This window comes from Colletotrichum scovillei (assembly GCF_011075155.1).
Source record: "Colletotrichum scovillei strain TJNH1 chromosome Unknown Contig00001, whole genome shotgun sequence".
Taxonomy (NCBI): domain Eukaryota; kingdom Fungi; phylum Ascomycota; class Sordariomycetes; order Glomerellales; family Glomerellaceae; genus Colletotrichum; species Colletotrichum scovillei.
In genome coordinates, this window is record NW_023336259.1 from 2,809,822 (window position 1) to 2,830,221 (window position 20,400).

The following is a 20,400-nucleotide window of genomic DNA, read 5'->3' on the forward strand; positions in this document are numbered from 1 at the left end:
AGACAGCTCAGCGTCTTCCAACCTCGCCCACGATCATACGCTCATGTCGAAAAGTAGATCACCCCTTCACAGACTTGAGATTTCCAACGCCACTGTCGACTCCAAGTAGGAGCATCTGCACCCAATGAACACCAGCCAGTCATGCCCACAACGCCAACGACCGCGAGCGACCCCCGCCCGCATCTTCATCCGCCTCCGCGACCGCCTCCAACTTTTCCTCGAACGCTTTGTCGACGGGGACGCCACAGCACAAGCCGGCTTCAGAACCTATAAGGCGCACCGGGACGCGCGATGGCTCGCCAAGGATCGGGGCCCTGCGTCCGCGGCGCTGGCTGCCGTGTCGAATACCGAGGATGAGCCGAGTCGCCGCAGTAGGAAGCGGAGTGCGGCTATGCAGCAGGGGAATCTGGATGTTGCGGGTGGTGGTGGTGGTGACGATGTTCATGAGGGGCTGGATGTTCCCAAGACCAGGGAGAAAGGCAAGGAAAAACAGGTGACGGGGATTCTAGGCCACGATGCTGGGAAGCCATCTACTTTGGAGACGACATCATTGAACGGAATAGAAAAACGGCAAACCAGAGCCCCTTCCCAGCCGCGCAGTCTCTCCAGATCAAGTACGCTTTCATCCATCGTCTCCTCGACCTTCCTGGGAGGTAGTCAGAGACAGCGAAGGAGGGGGAGGAAGAGGGAGAGGTCGGACGCTAGGCCGGGCTACTTTGATCCGGACTCATCACCGGCAGTCAGCAAAGCACCCCACGCGCAGACGTCGGTGGTAATGAGTGATACGCTGGAGATGAATGTACCCGTTGAGCTGGCGAGGAGGTCTTGGGGTGTTCCTGTTGGTACTGCGAGGTAATTGTATGGGAATAAGTCAGGGCTCAATTCCGTGTTGTCACATTCTGGAAGCGTAGGGGGCAGGGGTTTGAGGGGTTTAGAAAGTGGCTGGTGGTAATCCAATCTTCCTCGACAACCCTTAAGCTTTTGCTTCGTTTTTAGAACGATTCCCTCTTCTCCACGGCGATGAAGTTGTTTTCCCTCCTTTCATAATAATACTCAAGAAGAAATAACACTGGGCGTCATGCAACGAAAGTAATAACCTCGATCGCCGTATATATCAATTTCATCTGATGACGCAGGATCTCAAATCTCTTATCACGAACATGCCAATATTTAACGAACGTCAAAGGCATCCTTTTTGCCTTCTTCACATTACTATCGCATAACGTATAGGAAATGGTATATAGCACAGTACCGTCAGACTGTGTCTGAGATGAGGGATAGGACCAAGGCTTCTCTAAGCCTTACATTCACACCCCCTATTTTCATCCCAGCAACATGAGTCCCTTCACTCCAAGCGAGTGTGTCCAACGACAAGTCGAAACTTTTTCTTTCGCATGCCCCCCAATATCTCTCCAAGGCCGGTCATATCTGAAGGGGGACTAAACTTACAATCAAAAGAAAAAGGGTGCGCGAGGGCATGTGTTGTGGTGAGGTTGTGGTTTTTTTTTGGTAAGAAAAAAACACAGTGACAATCGCACTTGGGAAAGTGTGTTTGGGTACCAGAGAGACGAAACAGCGGAGGTGAAGTGTGATAAACGCTCTTTGTGTTTGAAACTCATTCTTGCAACCCATAACTTCATCCGATCAAAGTCCTAAGAACGCCTTCGCTGGGTTAGGGTGTACATACTTACCAGGGCCAAGACCCATCTCAACAACGCACCTGTAGCACCTTTCGCGCCGAGCCCCAAGACCAACTTGACCCAGTAACCAAGCCCGCGGACCTGAATACCATTGCGGTCAAAGTCGGGCTTGTCATTTGTCATGCCCTGGAGGCGCTTGAGCTCCTTAGGGGAGTACGGCATGTAACGGACACGGATGAACTTCTCCAACCACGTGGGAGTCTGCGCGACGGAGCGGCGGTGGGTGAAGGCGTCAAAGGACGCGCGACCGCGGTAGTTGCCCGTGCCGGAATCACCGACGCCGCCGAAGGGGACAGTCGACATGGAGGCATGGAAGAAGCCGTCGTTGATGGTGGCACCGCCAGAAGTCACCTCGTTGAGGACTTGAAGCAAGTTAGTATAGTAACCTGTCTAGAAAACAATGGGCTTTACTTACTTCGCTTGCTCTCCTGATCATTGCCAAAAGCGAAGAGCGCCAGAGGCGTCCTGTATACCTGGTTCGCAATGTTGATTGCGTCGTCGAGGGTATCATAAGGCATGATGGCGAAAACTGGACCGAAAGACTCATCCTTCATGACGGAGTCGAGCATGGAATCGACCAGCACGGCGGTAGGCTCAATGTAGAGCTGGTCCTCGTCCAACCCACCACCCATGACAATCTTTCCGTTTGTCTCGTCAATCATCTTCTTGATGCGCTGGAAAGACTTCTTGTTGACGATACGAGAGAAGTCAGGGCTGTTCTTGGCGCCGCTGGGGAAGAACTCCTTGTAAGTAGCGTTGAGGCCCTGGATGAGTTCCTCGACGATGGCACGGTCAGCCAGGATATAGTTCTGAGAAATGCAGACCTGGCCGGCGTTGAGGCACTTTGACCACATGAGACGGCGAGCGGCGAGCTTGACGTTGGCGTTCTTGGTGACGAAAGCCGGGTTCAGACCACCCAATTCGAGGGTGACGGGCGTGAGGGTCTCGGCGGCCTTCTTGGAGATGATCTTGCCGACGGCAGTGCTGCCCGTGTACATGATCTTGTCCCACTTGACGTCGAGAAGAGCCTGAGTCTCCTGGACGGCACCGTTGATGACGGTGTAGGCCTTTGGGTCAAGAGCAACCTCGAAAATCTTGGTCAAAACCATGGCAGTGGCCGGGGCGCTCTCGGAAGGCTTCAGGACGGCGGTGCAGCCGGCGGCGATGGCGCCGATGATGGGAAGAAGAGTCAACTGGACGGGGAAGTTGAAGGCGCCGATGACGAGAACCATGCCCAGGGGCTCCTTGCGGATGCGCGGCTTCAAAGCGGCGTAGGTGAGAGGCACATCCTCGCACTTCTCCTCGGCGGCGAACTTGCTGAGGTTCTTGAGCATGTAGAGGCAGTCATTGGCGCACCAGTCAACCTCGGAGAGGACAGCCTCGTGCTTGCACTTCCTCAGGTCCTTGCGCAGGGCATCGCAGAGCTGTGGGGAATAGTCCTTGATGGCCCAGTAGAGCTTACGGAGCTGGAGAGTGCGGTACTTGAGATCCTTGGTCTTGTTAGAGCGGAAGGTAGCGCGGATGGTGTCTGTGAGGCGGTAGATGTCGTCGGTTGAGGTGTGAGTGAACTCGGCGATCTTTGTGTCGGTTGCGAGCGACATTTTGATGGCGTTGAGATGTGCGGTTCTTCAGTGTGTAAGGGACGGTGCTGCTTTCCTGGACTTCCTTTGTTGCGATGAACCGGACCTAGGGAGAGGAGAGGTTCGTGAGGGGAAGTTGGCAATGGTCGGGATTCGGGGTCGCGGAAAAGAAGAGGAGGTGGTGTTGGTGGTGGTAGATAGAGTTGTAAGGGTTGCCTCGACTTATGTAGTCCGAGTAGCAAATATCAGCAGCCAAGCCGATGCAGAGGGCGTCGGTAGCTTTGTAGGGGAAAAGTGATGGATGCGACAGAGCTCCACCGTGTGCTCGGCCTCCGTGTCGCGTGGGTGTAATGGATAGGTACCTTAGTACGTACGCGAAGTGAGGTACCGTGTAGCAAGGTAGAGAGGCACCTTGAATGTGCGGGCAGGGACTTCCGGGTTTAGAAACCTCGGCGCATGAGTGGCATAACAGGTGATGTATCTTATTAAGGAGAATGTAGGAAAAGGTCAACCGGGTCCTTGGGACTTGCTGAATTGTTCAGTGGTTGTCGAATCCTCACTTCTGGGATGTGACCAGCAATATTGTTATCCCGTGGGTGACGCGGAAAAAGAACTATCTGCAGTATTATGGGTGCAATGGCTGATGGCGGGACTTGTATGATGCGAGTGCGAGTGGTGATGTATTACTTGTCTGACCCGTACAGCAAAGAGAGGGGACGGGATAAGGTGAACGCTGGTGAGTGCAGGCAGGGGGAAGGGAGGCAAATGCGCTGCACTGCACGTTGGAAACGAACTCGTTTCCCCAAGAAGGCGCGGGCAGGGAAGCTACGGGAACGGTGCGGTGCGCTAGACGCATGTGAACGGCACCCAGCAGCACTGTTATCCTTCTTCCTTTCCCCTTCACGGTATACCTTATTAAAGGTAGAAAGGGCTACGACTGATCCGTACCGAATGGCGCCGCATAATAGGACGGACAGGGAAAGGAGGCATAGATGTCCCGACGGAGCGGGCTGCGACGGGGACACCGTCCCATCCTGTCCATGTCCTGCGCTGTGGTCCATCTGCCAACCGCTCTATCTTTTCCATAGATGATTATTGCTGTCGTGGTCATGGAAGCTCTTCGTTCTTCTCTAGTTTGTTCCTTGCTCAAGCTAGAGAACCTTTCGAAGAGGCCAACAGCTTCAGGTGAACCGTCCATCCTCACGGTCCATGTCAGATAACACTTAACAAGATTGACGAGCGCATGCTTGAGCTTTGAGGTTTCCTTAGCTAAAGTCCGAGGCAAAAAAAGCTTGGGAGCTCTAGCCAGGTCGCGCCAGGCTAACTTGGTTAAGACGGGATCACCCAAGACGGCGCCGCCGCTCGCCAATCCCGCTGCTCCGTTTCTTCCCCACATAGGTACAGGGCGCCACCCCCTGCCCATTTGCACCTGCACGATCTGGTCCTGGCCTGCCGTGCCTGCAAAAAAAATGGTGAGCAGGACATAAGGGGAATAAAATAGAAAAAAGTTGCCGAGGCATCATCACTCAACACAGTTGCAATCAATTGCGGCTGACTAAACGCAAGCAATCCCTGTCCTTGAAAAGGCGCGTCTATTTTCCCAACTCATGTCTAGTGGAGGTCCCCCCTTTTTTTTGTCGGTCGGTGCACTGAATATGATTTTAACCCCATTGTTTCTCTAAAAGTCGATTGGGCAAAATAGACATGGCCACGGAAAGCGGGTGGGTTCCATCCCGGATTGCTGTTCAACGAGATATGCATATTTGAATGACATTGACGGGGGCCGGTTTGTTTATTAATCAGACGAGAATAGATGTGCCAAAGAAGGGACTGTAACCCTCAAACTTTTTGGTCGTCAGTACAAGCTTCTGGTCTTATAAGCTTATGGCACAATTGAAATGATAAGAGGATGCTGTCAGCAATTCGTGGTTCCCGCCTGTGCTTGACAAGCTCTTCTCATCAGCCGGCATTATCCTACAACCAAGCCACGACGAACGAGAAAGCCTTGACTTGTCACATCATATAACATTGATACAGGCATCCAAACGCAAGCCACCGTTGTTTTTGAATTTCTATAAGTCCGATCTGGCACGGATGTATACATGGAGATGTTACAAGGGCAGGCCAAAGTCCCATAAACGGGACCACGCCGCCTAGTCATACACAAGGTTTCTGGTTCGCCCCCGACCAAGTCTGACAAAACAGATCTTGGACAAGAGGAACACCGAGTCTGCGGCACTCAAGCCGAGCAGTGGTAGTGGGTGATGGTGCAAGTACGATCTAATCCTCTACCGGCGGCCGAGACCCTTTTGCTTGTTACCGCCACGGCCCCGGACAGCCACCATCTCGGCCACCTTGCCCTCCGTCTCGGGCGGCGGCGCCGCGAGGAACTGCTCAATCTTCTCCGTGCCGTCGATGACCTGTCCCTCCTCCAGCTTGCCGGCGTCGATCTCGAGCGCCCGCAGGCGGAAACCGTCGAGCTCCTTGCGGCGCTCCTCGTTCATGCGCCACTCCTTGGGGAACTTGGGCTTGTTCTTGAAGACGTGGTGCCGCGTGTCGAGGGGGATGTCCTTGAAGTCATCCTTGGGGTCCTGTTGTAGAGTTTTCCATTGTTAGTCCTTGGTTCTTGTAACAAAATTTGACTTGGCAAGCGTATATCGGGGACGTATATGCACGTGAAATCGTGGAGACAAATGCTTACCTTGGCGCTGGCAATCAGGTCGTCTACCAAGTTGGAGAGGTAGCGCTTGTTCTGTGCCTGGTGCTCGTACTTCTCCGAGCTCATCTTGACCACGTCCGTCTCGGGGTTGTACCGCGGCCCGACAAGCTTGCGGAGCTTGTCCGCCTGCACGTCGGTGAGGCCCAGGTCGGCCGGCGAGAACTGCACAACCACCTTCTTCTCCGCCGGGTGGTGCTCGCCCATGTACGACGTGTACCGGAAGCGCAGCACCTCGTCCTCTTTGGGTGGCTCGAAAGGCTTGGCGAGCTCTGTTTGGATCCGTAGTCAGCACATCGTTCGTTCTGTCCATGTGGAGAAGGAGTGTGAAGGGGGGTTCTGAGGAGCTAAAGGGAGGAGCAGAAATGGGAATTGCAACGTACTGGACAGCAGCGGCATCTCCCACGCCATGATGCGGTGGTAATGTCTGTACTCGCGAATCTCGTCCAGCTTCCCGTGCGCCATGGGCGTGATGTCGTCCTCCTCAAACTCCTCCAACGCGGGATCTATCGGCGCCGTCGGGTCATCGTCATCGTACCAGAACGAATTCCTTTGAACCGGCATCCTCGGCATCTTCGACGATCTCAACGGCGGGAGCGGCCTCTGCTTCGCAATCCGCGCCTTCAAGGACTCGGCCACGGACATGGACTGGAACTCGGGGTCTTGCTTCTGGAGCCTCTCGAGCTTCTTCACCTCTTCGGGCTTGAGGCGCGCCACCAGCTCCTCGACGGTCTCGCGCTTGCGGTCGTACGGGTCTTCATGGATTTCTTCGCGTTCTTTCCGTGCCTGTTGCGTGGTGCTGGCGGTAAATGCTCGTCTCTGGGTCGTCGTCGCCGTCGTCGTCGTGCGGGCTGCGGCGATGCGCGGCGTCGATGGTACCCGACGACTGCTGCGGACGCAGAGTCGGAATGCTTGCCCTGTTGCTGCCATGTTGGGCGTGGTTCCGTTTACATTGGCCAGAGGACAATGCTGGTTTTCCTGGAATTGATCGCGCTCTGCTAAGATGGCCAGTTGGGAATTGTCCCCGGAAATTTTTGGATCAAGCTCCAGCCACACGCGACCCAGCAAGCCACATGTGTGGGTCCATGTGAGGTCGCCGGCGCCACAGGCAGTGTAAGTCGATTCAAGCATGCGCCTTGAGAATATTTAATATTTCAGCATCTGGATTCGTCAAGAACGCCATTTAGTTTCAGGTAGCTAGATAATACGAAAGCATCAATTATTATTCTTTTTTTTCTCATTCGGGCGGATACAGCGCATGTTCATTGAATTCAGTTTGTGATCTGTTATACTGTCATCATTAATGGCCAGTTCCAAACGAACAAATAGTCTCTTTTATGTCAATACTTCTCGAATTTTGCCGCTAGGTCAACTGGAACGCATTGGATCATCTTCCACGCCCGATTTCACGAACAATACTTTGACGATCATATTAAAAATTTCATTATGGTATCGTTAACTCCTTGCGTATCTCAAACAGTATCACTCCATCACATTGTACCCTTAAATGTATCATGCCACTCAAAATCCTGACGGTCTCCGGTTCATGATCCCCGTGCTGAACTGCTTCGCTTTGTCCAATGTGTTCTTCATCCCCAAGAAAGAGGAGCGATGGGATTTCATATCAGGTCTGCTGCGCGAAATGTTAGCTTTGCCATCGTACACAACGGGCTTTAGTATTGAGAGGAAACTCACCTTCCATCCTGACCAACCCACTCCTGTTGCTGCTGCTGCTGCTGCTGCTGAGGCGGCGATCCACTCATCGGACCAAAATATGACTGCTGCTGTTGACTACCCGCAAGAGGCGGGCTATTCTGCCACGCACCCGGCGGCTGGAACGGCAGATCCGGGAACGGCTGCGTCTTTTGCGGCGGCGTTGTCCCCGGGCTGTGCGTCGGTCTGTCAAACGACGACGGGTCGTATGGGGCGTGGTAGTCCACCGACATCCGGCCAAGGTTGGCCGCGGATGCGGCCGGCGGGGGTTGCGAAGCAGAAGCGAGGTGCGTCTGACTGGCGGCGTATCCCGCTCCTCCCTGGTACGTAGGCGCTCCCGGGTACGAGGTGGAGTTCTGGTACGAAGGGCGCTGGTCCATACTCGCCCTACGGAGCGCAGCCGACGGCGCCGGTGGTGAGAATTGGCTGTTTGACACGTTTGACGGCGCGGGTGAGGCGTTTTGGGTGTACGATGCGCCGAACGTCGTCGTGTTGGGCGCCGGCTTCCGTCGGATCGGGGCCTGGCCGGGCGAGAGGAGCGGTTCGCTGGCGGGCAGGCTCTCGGCTTGCGTGGCCCACTGCAGCGTCGGCTGCTTGACAAAGGCGGGCTTCGAGTAGGAGTCCATGCGGGTGAGCTGGTCGAATTCGTAGTGGCCCAGCTGCTCCTCCAGCTGTATTTGCTGGGAGTACCTGCGCTGGGAGGGCAGTTCCGCAATCGTCGTTGGCGGCATCTCCACGGGTTGCTCTCGCTCCGGCACCTTTTCTGGCCGGGGCGGTGGGGAGGTGAAGTTTTGAAGCAACGAGACCTGGGTGACGAGGGCGGCCTCGAGCTCCTCGGATAGCTCTCTCACGGGCCGATAAGCGCTTTCCTCGGACGCTGCTTCGTCGACTCTCTTGGCGCTGTTGGGGAATGACTCTGTCCGAGGGGTGTCTTCATCGCTGCCCTTGTCATTGTCTTCGTCGAAGACGTCGTCTTTGGCCTCAGAGCTCGTTGGCTGCCTGTCATCTTGACTCTGTACCGACTTTGCATCCTCGTCGTCGTCGTAGTTGAGACCCTGGTGTGCGATAGTAGCGCTGCGGATCACTTCGGTCACGGCCGTGTTACCATTCTTCATAGCCTTGCTCAAAGCTGCCATAAGTTCCGAGACGCGTTCCACCAGCACTTCTGTGCAGTCCTCATCGTCACCATATTGTATGGCTGATTGGAGGGCGTTTTCGTTGTCGTTGTTGACGTGGAATATGTCGGCGCCATTATCCAAGAGGAACCTTACGCTATCCGCATCTCCCTCACGCGCAGCAACAATCAAGGGCGTGTCAGCCTCCTGGTCAGCCAGGTTGACGTCGGCACCCGCATCCACAAGAACGGGCAGTGACTCGACGGGAAGGTTGATGACGGCGTTGATCAAGACTGTCGAGTTGTCCCAGCCTCCAAAGACGTTGACTTCGGCCTTGGCTTTGACAAGGAGCTCGAGAATCGCCTGTTCTCCTTTCATGGCAGCGGCGATGATCGGGCAGGTATCTTCTCCAGTGCCAAGGTCGGGGTTGGCGCCACGCTCAAGCAAGAGTGTGACAATTTCCACCTTACCCGATTCGCAAGCGACCTGTAGAGCCGTTCCTTGTGGGAAGTTCTCGTTTGTGGTAAGATCGTTGACATCGGCACCTCGGTTGAGAAGCTCCTCGACCACGTCGTAGTGGCCCTCCGCAGCGGCGGCCTGAAGAGCCCATCCGTTGGGTGCGTCGACATCGGCACCTCTGTCCAGCAGCAATTCGACGATTTTTAGGGTGCCATCATATGCTGCGGCAGTCAAGGCAGTCCCGTAACTGAACGTCGTTAGTCTGGTCCTCCACAACGATGTAGTAGGTTAGGTTGCTTACTATTCTCCAGTCGCGTTAGGGTTGACTTTGAAGTCATCAATCAGCAACCTGACTGTGGACTCCTTCTCGAGATCAGTAGCCTCATACAGACTCTCGTTGAGAATCTCCGGTCTGATGTTTCCGTTGGTGTATTTCCAGACGGCCTCCAAGACTTTGTCTTGATGCTCCGCCGTAGTTGCCGCACTAAGGAAGAGATCATTGCAGTCGAGGCCTCTGCGCTGCTCCAGAAGGATCATGACAATGCCCCAGTTCTCCTCCTCTGCCGCCACCTTCAGCGCAGTCTGGAAGCACTCTTGGGGGTGAGAGTAAGTCAGTAACTTATTGAACACGTCCACTCTGCCAGAAACGGCAGCTTTGATGAAGGCCTTGTCAAACTCTTTGGCCGGGAGCTTTTCAGCATAGGTTTGCGTGAGGTATTCAAACATGGACAGGTCTGCGTGGAGACCAGCCAACGCCAGAGGTGAGTCGATGTTCTCGTCCTCGACGGATAGCGAAACCTGCTTCTCGACGAGTAGCTTGACGGCATCTGGACTACCGGAAGAAATGGCGGCATTCATGACTGGGCCGACATCACTGGCGATAGCGTTGGCATTCGCGCCCCTCTTGATGAGCTTTTCCATGACTTTGACGTGGCCAGCAAATGCGGCCATGTGTAGCGGGGTCTGCTCGCCGATATCGATACCATCGTCGATATTGGCGCCTCTTTTGAGAAGCTCGTCCACGATGTTGGGTCTGCCAATGTATGCGGCGAGATGAAGCTGCGACGAATGTTAGTAACGAGTCAAATTTTCCGAGCTGGCATTCGTTCAAAAATAGGGCAGGATTCAGCCTCACAGGAGTATTGACGAGATTGTCCCTCTTGTTGATCTCGTGCTCATGGCCGTTCTGGATGAGCGCGGAGACAAGCTGCTTGAATCCGACCGCAGCGGCGATATGCAAAGCAGTCAACTCCTTGGCTTCGAAGTCATCGAGCACTTTCGTCATGGACATGTAGACGACGAGCCACCGGTACCGAATTAAAGACTCGGGGTTCTTCCAAAACTCATCTTCGCTGAGATCCTCCGCAATCTCCAGTGTAGCTCTGCTGGCGTGGTGCAGCCAGTGCTTGATGGGGTAAGGCAGCACCTTCTCGGCCAATACTCTCGCCTCTTCGGCCTCGTCGTCTTGATAGCCGTAGGTAGATTCATCGTCGTCCCAGTCCGTGTCGCTGTCCGAATCGTCTTGCTCAGAACCAGTGGCGGCGCTCTCCTCCCCGTCTGCTTCAGATCCTTCACTCTCCTCGTCCTCGTCCTTGGTAGACTGGGTCTCTGCCTCTTCGTTTTCCTCCTGAGCCTCCACAACAGGCTTCACTTCCTCAGGGAAGTTGAATGCATCCTTGATGTGCGCCAAGCACCGGAGCGCAATGATGCCCTGCTGCCACTTGTTCTCGTCATTCGACATGCCGAGCGTCTTTCTAGACGTCTCCTTTTCCAGAAGATGTTCTTTGACGACCCTGTCCATAAAGCCAATAGTATTTTCAGACTTGCCGCTTCTCGTCACCGTCAACAACGGCCTACACTTCTTCACCAAATCTTGAAGCTCGGCCTTTCCCGCTTCCGTGGCAGGGAAGCCCGCCAAAACAACAAGCTCATCCTCGGTAGGCTCTTCAAACGTCAAAACGAGTGTCCGCAGCAGCTCCTTGATCTTGTCGGTCTCCTTTTCGTTGGATTTAAAGATTTGCGCCCACGCAGCGTCCAAGAGAGCCTTAAGCTCCTGAGGCATACCCTCAAGCATGTGTCTAATTTTGAGATCACTTTCTGCTTTAGGGAGCTCCGCAAGCTGCATGCAGGAAAGCTTGATCCATTGACTGTTGGATGCCCTCTTCCCAATCAGACTGCTCGCATAGTATGTGAGCGCCTTGTTGTATTCCTTGTCCTTGCCGAGTTTTTGCACCTTCTCCTGTGCTGCCTTGCGCAGCTCCCGCTGAACCTGGTCGCAGTACTTGTCGTCCTCGAGATCGATGAGTTGGATTCCGTCCACCTTCAACGAGTCTTCCACGTGATGGACTTCTCTACTTGTGAGAAACCATCTGGTAGGCACTCGCTTGTCGTCCTCTGTCTTGAGTTCTTGCAGCTCAGCGTTGAGGAACCGCATCAACTTGACAGTTGACTCGGCATCTTCAGGCAGAACGTGCAAGTTGTTGATGACGAAGTAGACTCTGCGACCGATAAACTCGTCTGTAAGAATATCCTGAAGAGTCTGCCACAGGTTCTCCACCGTGAGATTCGCCGATGTTTTTGACGAGTCTTCGCCCTTCTTCTTCACAAAGTGCTTCGCGTACACAGACAAGGTGGCTTGCTGGCCGATGAGCTGCCGCACCAGCGACTTCAGTAAGTCCTCAGCAGTCAAAAAGTCCGAAGACGGATCGCAGAAGAAGTACGCAACGAGGGCGGCTCCTCGCCCGTGGTTCACCTTTTCGTCGGCTGAGATGATGTTGTCGATGTCCTGGAGGGCCGCCATAGTCGCTCGCGTCTTTCCTCTTCCCTCTGGACCGCGGACGTACAGTGCCTGTCCTCTGTGCTTTTGTGTCGCGCTCCCCGCTTCGTGGTCCTCTTTTAACCACTCCAAGTATGCCTCCGCCTTGGGAATCCAGATCGATGGTGGGAACTGAGGCGCAAGCATTTTGCGCTTCTTCGAGACCTGGCCGCCGTTCAACAACTCCATGACATTGTTGACAACCTCTGGCTCGAATCCGCGGGTTGAGTTGAGTCTATTTTTGGCGACCAGGTTGGCGCCATGAATGAGTCTCTTAAGCGGCTCTCTGACGAGTTGGTACCGGGGGTCCTTGAAGTCGCTAAACTTTACAAGATCTCGATGGTTGGCGGCAAGACCCATCTCCTGGATTCCAGGTAATGTCGCCGACTCTCTAGACACGAAGTCTTGCAGCTTCTTGGAAACAACCGTCTTTGCGATTTTCGACATGGTTGGGCCTAGCTTTGCTTGGGTAAAGTCCGTTGGGTGATTCTCGTAGAAGCAAAAGAGCTGGACGTGCGTGCTCATTTTGGCAGCTAACCGCAGCAAGTCGCCTCGGAGCTCGTTCAAGCTCTCGTCTCCGGGCTTCATCATATCCACCAACGCCGACGACTTGGTGTACCCAAGTTGTTCACCGATACTACCCAGCATGGAGGCGATGGCGGCAACTTGAGCACCGCCGAACGGCGTTCCAAAGAAAGCGCATCCAGCGATGCACTCAAACAGCCTGGGGAAGATTTCCCTGTATGTTTCTGCTGCAAGTGTGATAGCCTTGACATTCCGTAAGCTTCGACTCACTTCATTGATTGAATTTGTAGCCGGATTCTTACCTTTGCAATAACCAGGCCTCCCATGCTGTGTCCGATAAAGACAATGGGGCGATCTCTTATTTTCTAAATCTCAGATTAGATCAAGCTCGCGATTCAGACTTCAGCACAATCAACCTACTTCACGATTCGCTTGCAGCCCTTCCAGCATTGATTTAGCAATGTCTCTCAAGAAAGTCTTGACTTTGAGATCCCCAACCCATGCTGATTCATACTGGTACAAAAGTATGCGAGCCTTGGGGAAGTCCCTCGCCAGGCCATCCTTTTTGCTAGCAGATTCAGACGAGCTTTTCGTAATGCCCTCATAGATTCCGGTTGCCCAGTTGAAGCCCGCTTCCGACTTCCAACTGTCCTCCGGATGGGCACCTAGTCCAGGTACAAAGACGACGCTATCGATTGTGTTAGACTCTCGAAATACCACCATAACTCACAACCTAAGCAGATCGAGACATACTCAACATCAATGGCAGACCCAGTCTCCTTCTGAGGATTGTACAATTCCCTGAAGCCCTGCTGGACCGTCTGATACGTCGTCTTGGGCTTCGGAGCCCCAGTTGCGCCGTGAGGCACCCTCCTCGTTCCCGTGCGGCGGATAGACATGATGGTGACCACTTGCTGCGAAGAAACATACACAACGAAACGAACCTGACAAAACGACAAACGCAACCGCGACTTCCGAGAAACTGGGGATCAACAAGCTTTGAATACGAACCGACCACGGAGCTAGGCACCGGCGTAATAAGCATAGCCTGACAGGGCTGCCACTTTGGGGTCCAAAATGCTAATAAGCCCCCTTCCCTGCAACTGGGCGGCCCGAAACGACCTTAGCGGTGTCAGCCACCCCCATGCATTGTAATCCTGCGATGCCAACGATCGTCCGACTGCGCCAATAGTGTCTTTCAGCTGAACCAAAGCCACCTCTAATTTTGTAGCGCTGTCCCACAAGTAAGCAACTCGTCTCACGCTGCAGTAGCGAGTTCGGGTTCGTCTGTATTCGGAATCTCAACACGGTTTGCTTGCTGCAGGCGGGAAGGCTCTAGGCAATCAAGTCATCTTAAAATGACAGGGGACCGCCACTGTTGGGCCCCTTGGAATCTCGTTGCCTACTCTTTTTTACCAGCCAAATTGGGCTTGTTGGAAAGGTTTTTAATCACGCCGTTGGCTATTTTCGGTCGGGCTTTTACCACCGTTGGAGTTGTTTTCATTGCGGGCGCTTCTGCAAGCAAGAACGGCCTGTCACCAACATCCCGCTTCCCGATAGTGACCGTCTGATAGACTGCGCCTCGGAGGACCGTGATATCTCTCGCCAAGATCAGGGAAGAGCGTCGGGACCGAAAGTTATGGGACCAGCCAACGCCGAAGACCAGCATAAAGCAACATTCGCCGTCCACATGTCAAGCTTCTCGAGTCGCACCATGGACAAGTCGTCTGTGCCCTTTACTGTCCGGGTTCTCGATGACGCCGTCAATCCCGCAGTGACAGTGCAGGAGCCAAGGGACTGGAGCGATCTGCTACCGGCAACGAGCCGAACCAAGCACGATCACATCACCGTGCCGCAAGCCGACGACATTGAGTTTCTGGAACAAGAGCTGCTCGTCCGACGACTCAACGATGTCCAGGATCTTCTCTGGATCTGCGGCCGTCCAATGCCGCCTCGGCCTCTCCATTACCAGACGATATCGCGCGAGATCCACATCACAGAGAATCCCGAACTGCATCTCGTCTGGGCCAAGAATCGAATCTTCGTCAAGCCAATGCCACGGTGGCTGCTGAGCCCAGACTTCTGGGCCGCCAACTTGGTCGAAGCCTCGGGCAATCAGTCTGATCCACGGAAGCAGCAGCTTGTCTCCTGCGCGCTCGGTTTCCTCTTCACTTACACAGCCCTCATCGCGTACGAGAGCGATTTCCGCATAGCCGTCGAAAGAGGCCTGCTCCCGGATCGGATGAACTGGTACCAATGGAAGGCAATATCGGCCCAGATCGCACAGAACCATTGTTATGCGTCCGTCAACCCCCGGTACTGGTACGGCGAGCTTCGTCTCAGTCGGCTGAACAAGATTTACCGCGTCCGCCTGGGATACCTGCTCCGGGGGTATTCCAAGGTAGTCTCCCATGCCGTGTACGAAGATTTGATTCGGGACAACTTTGCAACGCTGGCGGCGATGCTCGGTTATGTTGTCATCGTCTTAACAGCGATGCAGGTCGGCTTAGCCACGGACAGACTCGTTGGTGACAGCGCGTTCCAAAGTGTGAGTTATGGCTTCACAGTCTTTTCGATTCTTGCGCCACTCATCGCCGGCGTATGTATAATTGGAATCGTAGTGGTCATGTTTGTGAGTAGCTGGGGGGTAACGAAGGTGTACGAGAAGAAGAGATTCCAAGAGATGGGTGTCGAGCCATTTTGGAGATTTCAGAAGGCAGACAATCAGTACACCAAGGTAGAATCGAAGCAAGAGGCTAGAGGGTAGGATGGCAGTAAGATAGATACCCCATAGATGAATCTAAACGATTGCAAAGGAACGTGTGAAGTTGGAAATGCCTTGGACCTCAACGATGCAAGCTTGGCTGGTTTTGGTACAGATTAAGGGTTCCCAGCTAGACGGGTAGCCAGGGACGGCCCTAGCTTCCTGGCCACGGCGTAGATCCCGCCTTTTTGGAGGCCAGCGGCCGCTACAACACCCGATCTGGTAGCCCGTCCTACGACCAATCGGCTGTGCCACAGCGGCCGAATGTCACCCAAGGCAGTAGAAGGTGCCTTTTGGTGCCCGTGCCTGTAGAAGTGACTTTCCGTGAGAGCTTCAACACAACCTCAAATCGTCATCCACTCATACAGACCTCTCTTTATAAACATCCCAACCTCGACCACAAAAGACCGCGTCTCTCATCGACGCTCAGCACAACGGTACGCCGCAACCACATCATGGCCGCGAAACCAGCCACGCCCCTCGAGCGCCACTGTCTCGTAACAGTAGGCGCAACAGCCCGCTTCACCCAGCTCCTTACTGAAGTCCTCTCCGCCGCCTTCCTGGACCATGTCACCTCGAATCGCTACACGCACCTCACACTCCAATGCGGCAAGGACTACGCAGAATTTTCCCGCCAGATGCTACCTCCGCTTTTGAATCAGTACCCGGGAATCGAACTCACCGCCTTTGACTTTGTCGATGACCTGACCACCGAGATGGTCAAGTGTAGAGCGCAGACAGGTGTGCGGGAGGCTGGCGTGGTCATTTGTCATGCAGGTAAGCTGGGGATCATCCTTCGCGTTGTGACTCGATGCTCTTCAGTATATGTATCCGCCTATACGAATTTAAATGTGTGTGCATGTGTAAGCTGATTCGAGATATTTCCAGGCACGGGAACCATCCTCGACGGAATGCGCGTCAGCGTCCCCCTCGTAGTGGTCCCCAACCCAACCCTAAAGGACAACCACCAGGTAGAGCTCGCCGAAGAGATCCAGCGCCAGGGCTACGGGATCTGGGGCCGCCTCGGCGACATCGCGTGGGCTCTGGAGCAGCTGGCCCTGCAGCTCGATAAGACTGAGCAGCAGTACCGGCCTCACCCTGTCGCGACGACGGGAGCGGCTCCGGTGGACGTGGATGTCTGGCAGGTCAGCGGCGCGCTTATGAACCGCTACGCTGATGAACCTGGTCCTGCTGCTGCTGCGCCGGAGACATCTGACGGCGGCGGTGCTGGAAAGGAGGTTCAGCGGGAGGAGGTGGCGCAGATGACGATGGGCTAGGAGTCTTATCAAAACTGGAAGCCTTTTACATTCCCAGAGGAATCTTGGTTGGAAAAGATTGAGGAGAGTACTATGACGAATACTCTATGAGGTTGTAGGAGAGAGGACGGTCGAAGTGGGGTGCATGGCATGAACAATGTAGCAACAAGCTTCCCCCTTAGACAAGAGATACCCAAAGTCGAACGGCGTTCATCGTCGTCGAGATAACAACATGCCGCTTTTCATTTATTCATTCATCGCCTATTGAAAACACCTACAAAACTGTCGGCCAAGACCAGCTATTGCAGCCCAGCGACGGTCCAAACCTTGATCGCGGCATCGCCTCCGGCACTCGCAATCTTGCTGCCACCCTCAACCCACGCAACACCGTTGACACCATCCTTGTGAGCGTTGAGTGCCTTGACACGGCTACCAGGCTTGGCCAGACTCCACACGCAAACGTTGGTGTCCAGAGCTCCAGAGACGGCGTGCGTTGCCGCATCGTTCCAGCTGATGCACGTAACCCTCGCCGTGTGCGCAGACCAACGGTCCGTCGCAACCTCCCAGTCGGCAGTCTTGTAGGCGACGATCTTGCCGATCTGGTTGCCTGCGGCGAGGTACTGGCCGTCCTTGGAGAAGGACAGGCAAGAAATGAGAGCCGTCGACTTGTCGACCGACTTTGTCTCGGAGAGCTTGCCTGACCCGTCCGCAGTGTAGATCTTGACAGAGTTGCCAGATCCCACGGCCACCGTCGAACCGAAGGCAGCCACAGCGCCAGGAGTGAATCCAAGGCGGTTCTCGGAGAGAAGCTGACCCTTTTGGTAGACATCGACACCCTCAATGGTGGCCACGTACACCTTTCCATCCGTGGCCGCCACACCCTTGGGCTGCGCAGCAAGCTTGAGGGCCTCGCCCGCGAACGTGTTGGCTGACTCGTCAACTATCCTCAAGTGGTCGTCCCACCCAACACTGTACGTCTGTCCCGCCTCGGCGCTGAACTGGGTGACTTGATTTGTGTGCGCTTGTCCGTCGACCACCGAGCCAGTGCCAGTGGCAACATCCCACTGGCAAACCCGCCCGTCGAAGCTACCGCTCCACAGCGTCTGCCCCTTGCCATCAGACGACGCGCCCAATGCCGTGATGCTCTTGTTGTGGCCCTGAACAATCTTGCTAGGCTTGTCGCTGCCCTCATTGAGGTAGATCAAGTCGCCGTTCAAGTTCAAGCTTATAATCAGGCCGTCGGTTCTGCCGTGGGGGAACACAACGCCAACTTGCTGGTCGCCGATGCTGACGCCGTCCCCAAACTTCCACGTCTGTGTAGCCTTGCCCGACTCCACATCCCAGAGCTTGACAGACTGGTCGGCGCTTGCTGTGACAAACTTGGTGCCATCCTGAGACCATGAAACGGCAAAGATACTGCCAGTGTGTTCTCCCTCGCCAATCGACTTCGTAGGCTCGCCCGTCTTACCGTCGTAGAGCTGAATGCGCCTGTCGGCACCGACCGTTACGAGCTGGCTGCCATCGGGCGAGAAGGCAGTTCCAAAGACGAAGCCCTTGTGGGCGTTGGCGTTCTTCGAGTTGAACTTGAAAGGCGCGCCGTGCAGGAAGCACAGGGAGCTGTCATCAGAGACGGTCGCTGCCCGCAGCGGACGCTGTTGCCGCACCGCGACTGAGTTGACGACCTTGGAGTGGCCGCTGATCTCTCCGACAGAGTTGCCGCTGTCTGCCGTGATGCAATGACCGAAGCGCTCCTTGCCGTCACCCACGGCGATGATGCGCTGGGAGTCGCCGTCCCAGCCAATGTCGTTGATGCGCCCCGAGATGATGTGGTATTCGCCTGGTAATGCAGTCAGCACCGACTGAAAGACAGCCGACTGTGGTATGAAGGTGTTATGCCGTACCCTTTGTGTTCTCGGCCTCAACGGCGTCCCAAACTCTCACGGATCCAGACACATCTCCACTGGCGACGTAGAAGCCGCTGGGAGAGAACCGGGCGACGCTCGTTGCCGCTGTGTGGCCGGTGTATTGCTTGCAAACGGAAGGGTTGTCGATGGACCGGAGGAAGATGGATTTGCCGGCCTGCGGGAATGCATTGTTAGCTGAGGCATTGTTCGTCGAGAGGTACAGTTGGGACTAACAGCGTAGGCAATGCGCTCTCCTTTGTTGTCTGTGGAGAGCTGTGTCGGCTGGCCACGCTGCGTAGCGGGCGAAGCAGCCAAGATCTTTTCGATGGTGACAGACATGATGTGTGAACTCCAAATACGCTGGTATGCAATGCGAATAGAATTCCCTAAAGCACCGAGCAAAGATGATGAAACAATCAAGAGTCTTGGGGTGCGTGAGTTGCGTCGGGGTTCAGCTTTCTAGCCAGGCACCACAATGGCGGTCGACAGTGTCGAGTGGGAACCTGGACCTGGAGCTGGGATGTCGATCCGGGATGGAGGGGCAGTGCTAGTGCTATTGTTGCTACTGCGGGGCAGGAATGACGTTCCAGGTTCATCTTACGCCAGCCAACCACTCACAGTCTGACGCGGCTATTGTCTAGCGATGTTGTTGATATTCTCATATCTACAAGTATTGCGATTGCCTGCCTAAAACTACGATTATTTAGGAGATAAATCAAGAGTGCATCAACAGGCATCAACTGGGGTGGGAGCTGATGTGCATAATCGTTCACCTGAATATATCTTACATGATACATACACGTCGTGTGCAGTACGTTTGTCTTCCAGGCATCTGTATCAGAAACCAATAGGTTATCTACTCAGCTTGCTTGATACACATCAAGTCGCGCAAATATTTGCTGAACGGTGAGAAAGAGCCCAGACTGAAATGGGCCGGGGCTCACTTGGCATGGGTCGGAAACTGACGTGGTGTGTTCAGCAACCCCACTCCCAGCTAAGGGTACATAGTGAGCCAAATAACTCCGAAAATTCAACAAAAGTCGTCGCTTTCCTAGCTCAATTTGGTCAGAGCGTCCGACTTTTAATCGGAAGGCTGTGGGTTCGAGTCCCACGGATCGCGTCTCATTTTTTTGTGTTTTTTTCTGTCTTTTGCCAGTTGCTTACACTAAACGGTACGAGTCTTTTTGGCATTGCATCCTGAGTACATGAAAGACTAGTTGGTATTTTTGTATTCTATTGAATAAGTTGCGTCACACATCAAAGACCACACACATCCCAATGATGCTCAGAGGTCTCAACTAAAAGCAACCACAAAGTCACGAACTCTTGACAAGATTACCAGCCAAACTAAGAATGCTTACAATAGCGGTCCATACATTCACTTTGTTCACAAAATAATGTTGCCACTGTAAGATTGATTCTTCAAGCTTGAGCACTTTGTTATAGCAGGCCGATGCAGTATTTACCACAGGTCCTAAATCCTCATCAGCTACAAACATTTACACGTATATCAATGAGACAGACTGCTGTGTAAAACACATAAGAAATCCAATAGTCACCCAGCCAATCAATGGCGCCCGTGTAGCTCTTGATGCCGTCTAAATAGACCGCATCCCGACCTCGTTAGAGAAGATACCTATTCTAAGGAAGTTGCTTACTACCTTACTATGCCCTAACCGACACCCGCACCAAGATGCTCAGAACCCAAGACAGAGAGCACCGACTGTAATACGAAACTTGCCTGCCGCTTCTTCCACGGTCACCAGTCTCGCCGCCACAGCGATAGACTTGGGATTGCGACAACCTCTATCAGGCTCTATCAGGGTTCACTATATGCTATCTTCACCTTGTTG

At 54.2% G+C, this 20,400-nt stretch overlaps 7 protein-coding genes across 7 annotated transcripts; 3 read left to right on the top strand and 4 right to left on the bottom strand.

Moving 5' to 3' along the window:
- Nucleotides 1-124: 124 nt before the first annotated feature.
- HER10_EVM0003730 (uncharacterized protein) lies at nucleotides 125-856 on the top strand (the record flags this gene model as incomplete). The annotated part of the gene is made up of 1 exon (XM_035473394.1): nucleotides 125-856. The coding sequence occupies one exon, from the start codon at nucleotides 125-127 to the stop codon at nucleotides 854-856; it is 732 nt and encodes a 243-aa protein (XP_035338210.1).
- A 332-nt stretch (nucleotides 857-1,188) lies between these two features.
- HER10_EVM0006125 (aldehyde dehydrogenase) lies at nucleotides 1,189-3,718 on the bottom strand. Its single transcript, XM_035483002.1, has 2 exons — nucleotides 2,116-3,718; nucleotides 1,189-2,062 (listed from the first exon to the last, which is right to left on the bottom strand). Exons 1-2 carry the CDS (start codon nucleotides 3,299-3,301, stop codon nucleotides 1,653-1,655), a joined length of 1,596 nt encoding a protein of 531 aa, XP_035338411.1. The 5' UTR covers nucleotides 3,302-3,718; the 3' UTR covers nucleotides 1,189-1,652.
- A 1,635-nt stretch (nucleotides 3,719-5,353) lies between these two features.
- On the bottom strand, nucleotides 5,354-6,990 carry HER10_EVM0001897 (uncharacterized protein). The gene is made up of 3 exons (XM_035471630.1): nucleotides 6,380-6,990; nucleotides 5,982-6,268; nucleotides 5,354-5,871 (listed from the first exon to the last, which is right to left on the bottom strand). The coding sequence occupies exons 1-3, from the start codon at nucleotides 6,924-6,926 to the stop codon at nucleotides 5,569-5,571; spliced, it is 1,137 nt and encodes a 378-aa protein (XP_035338024.1). The 5' UTR covers nucleotides 6,927-6,990; the 3' UTR covers nucleotides 5,354-5,568.
- A 452-nt stretch (nucleotides 6,991-7,442) lies between these two features.
- On the bottom strand, nucleotides 7,443-13,606 carry HER10_EVM0011827 (uncharacterized protein). The gene is made up of 7 exons (XM_035483159.1): nucleotides 13,377-13,606; nucleotides 13,044-13,311; nucleotides 12,926-12,988; nucleotides 10,419-12,866; nucleotides 9,585-10,342; nucleotides 7,692-9,530; nucleotides 7,443-7,629 (listed from the first exon to the last, which is right to left on the bottom strand). The coding sequence occupies exons 1-7, from the start codon at nucleotides 13,520-13,522 to the stop codon at nucleotides 7,518-7,520; spliced, it is 5,634 nt and encodes a 1,877-aa protein (XP_035338953.1). The 5' UTR covers nucleotides 13,523-13,606; the 3' UTR covers nucleotides 7,443-7,517.
- A 304-nt stretch (nucleotides 13,607-13,910) lies between these two features.
- HER10_EVM0006590 (uncharacterized protein) lies at nucleotides 13,911-15,409 on the top strand. The gene has a single exon (XM_035476172.1). It carries the CDS (start codon nucleotides 14,263-14,265, stop codon nucleotides 15,388-15,390), a length of 1,128 nt encoding a protein of 375 aa, XP_035338466.1. The 5' UTR covers nucleotides 13,911-14,262; the 3' UTR covers nucleotides 15,391-15,409.
- Nucleotides 15,410-15,730: 321 nt separating this feature from the next.
- Nucleotides 15,731-16,879, top strand: HER10_EVM0010383 (glycosyltransferase family 28 domain-containing protein). Its single transcript, XM_035479845.1, has 2 exons — nucleotides 15,731-16,164; nucleotides 16,276-16,879. Exons 1-2 carry the CDS (start codon nucleotides 15,843-15,845, stop codon nucleotides 16,662-16,664), a joined length of 711 nt encoding a protein of 236 aa, XP_035338834.1. The 5' UTR covers nucleotides 15,731-15,842; the 3' UTR covers nucleotides 16,665-16,879.
- On the bottom strand, nucleotides 16,208-19,091 carry HER10_EVM0006869 (WD domain-containing protein). The gene is made up of 3 exons (XM_035476442.1): nucleotides 18,782-19,091; nucleotides 18,545-18,722; nucleotides 16,208-18,480 (listed from the first exon to the last, which is right to left on the bottom strand). Exons 1-3 carry the CDS (start codon nucleotides 18,884-18,886, stop codon nucleotides 16,943-16,945), a joined length of 1,821 nt encoding a protein of 606 aa, XP_035338499.1. The 5' UTR covers nucleotides 18,887-19,091; the 3' UTR covers nucleotides 16,208-16,942.
- Nucleotides 19,092-20,400: the final 1,309 nt, after the last annotated feature.

Bases quoted from the DNA above. Each gene is read 5' to 3' on its own strand.
- HER10_EVM0001897 (XM_035471630.1), bottom strand. From the start codon at position 6,926: ATGGCAGCAACAGGGCAAGCATTCCGACTCTGCGTCCGCAGCAGTCGT. The intron at 6,269-6,379 runs GTACGTTGCAAT...GGATCCAAACAG, and splicing joins GGAGATGCCGCTGCTGTCCA to AGCTCGCCAAGCCTTTCGAG. The intron at 5,872-5,981 runs GTAAGCATTTGT...ACTCTACAACAG, and splicing joins ACCTGATTGCCAGCGCCAAG to GACCCCAAGGATGACTTCAA.
- HER10_EVM0006590 (XM_035476172.1), top strand. From the start codon at position 14,263: ATGGGACCAGCCAACGCCGAAGACCAGCATAAAGCAACATTCGCCGTC.
- HER10_EVM0011827 (XM_035483159.1), bottom strand. From the start codon at position 13,522: ATGTCTATCCGCCGCACGGGAACGAGGAGGGTGCCTCACGGCGCAACT. The intron at 13,312-13,376 runs GTATGTCTCGAT...CACAATCGATAG, and splicing joins GGGTCTGCCATTGATGTTGA to CGTCGTCTTTGTACCTGGAC. The intron at 9,531-9,584 runs GTAAGCAACCTA...AACGACGTTCAG, and splicing joins CCTAACGCGACTGGAGAATA to TTACGGGACTGCCTTGACTG.
- HER10_EVM0006869 (XM_035476442.1), bottom strand. From the start codon at position 18,886: ATGTCTGTCACCATCGAAAAGATCTTGGCTGCTTCGCCCGCTACGCAG. The intron at 18,723-18,781 runs GTTAGTCCCAAC...GCATTCCCGCAG, and splicing joins GAGAGCGCATTGCCTACGCT to GCCGGCAAATCCATCTTCCT. The intron at 18,481-18,544 runs GTACGGCATAAC...CTGCATTACCAG, and splicing joins TGAGGCCGAGAACACAAAGG to GCGAATACCACATCATCTCG.
- HER10_EVM0010383 (XM_035479845.1), top strand. From the start codon at position 15,843: ATGGCCGCGAAACCAGCCACGCCCCTCGAGCGCCACTGTCTCGTAACA. The intron at 16,165-16,275 runs GTAAGCTGGGGA...AGATATTTCCAG, and splicing joins CGTGGTCATTTGTCATGCAG to GCACGGGAACCATCCTCGAC.
- HER10_EVM0006125 (XM_035483002.1), bottom strand. From the start codon at position 3,301: ATGTCGCTCGCAACCGACACAAAGATCGCCGAGTTCACTCACACCTCA. The intron at 2,063-2,115 runs GTAAGTAAAGCC...ACTTGCTTCAAG, and splicing joins TGATCAGGAGAGCAAGCGAA to TCCTCAACGAGGTGACTTCT.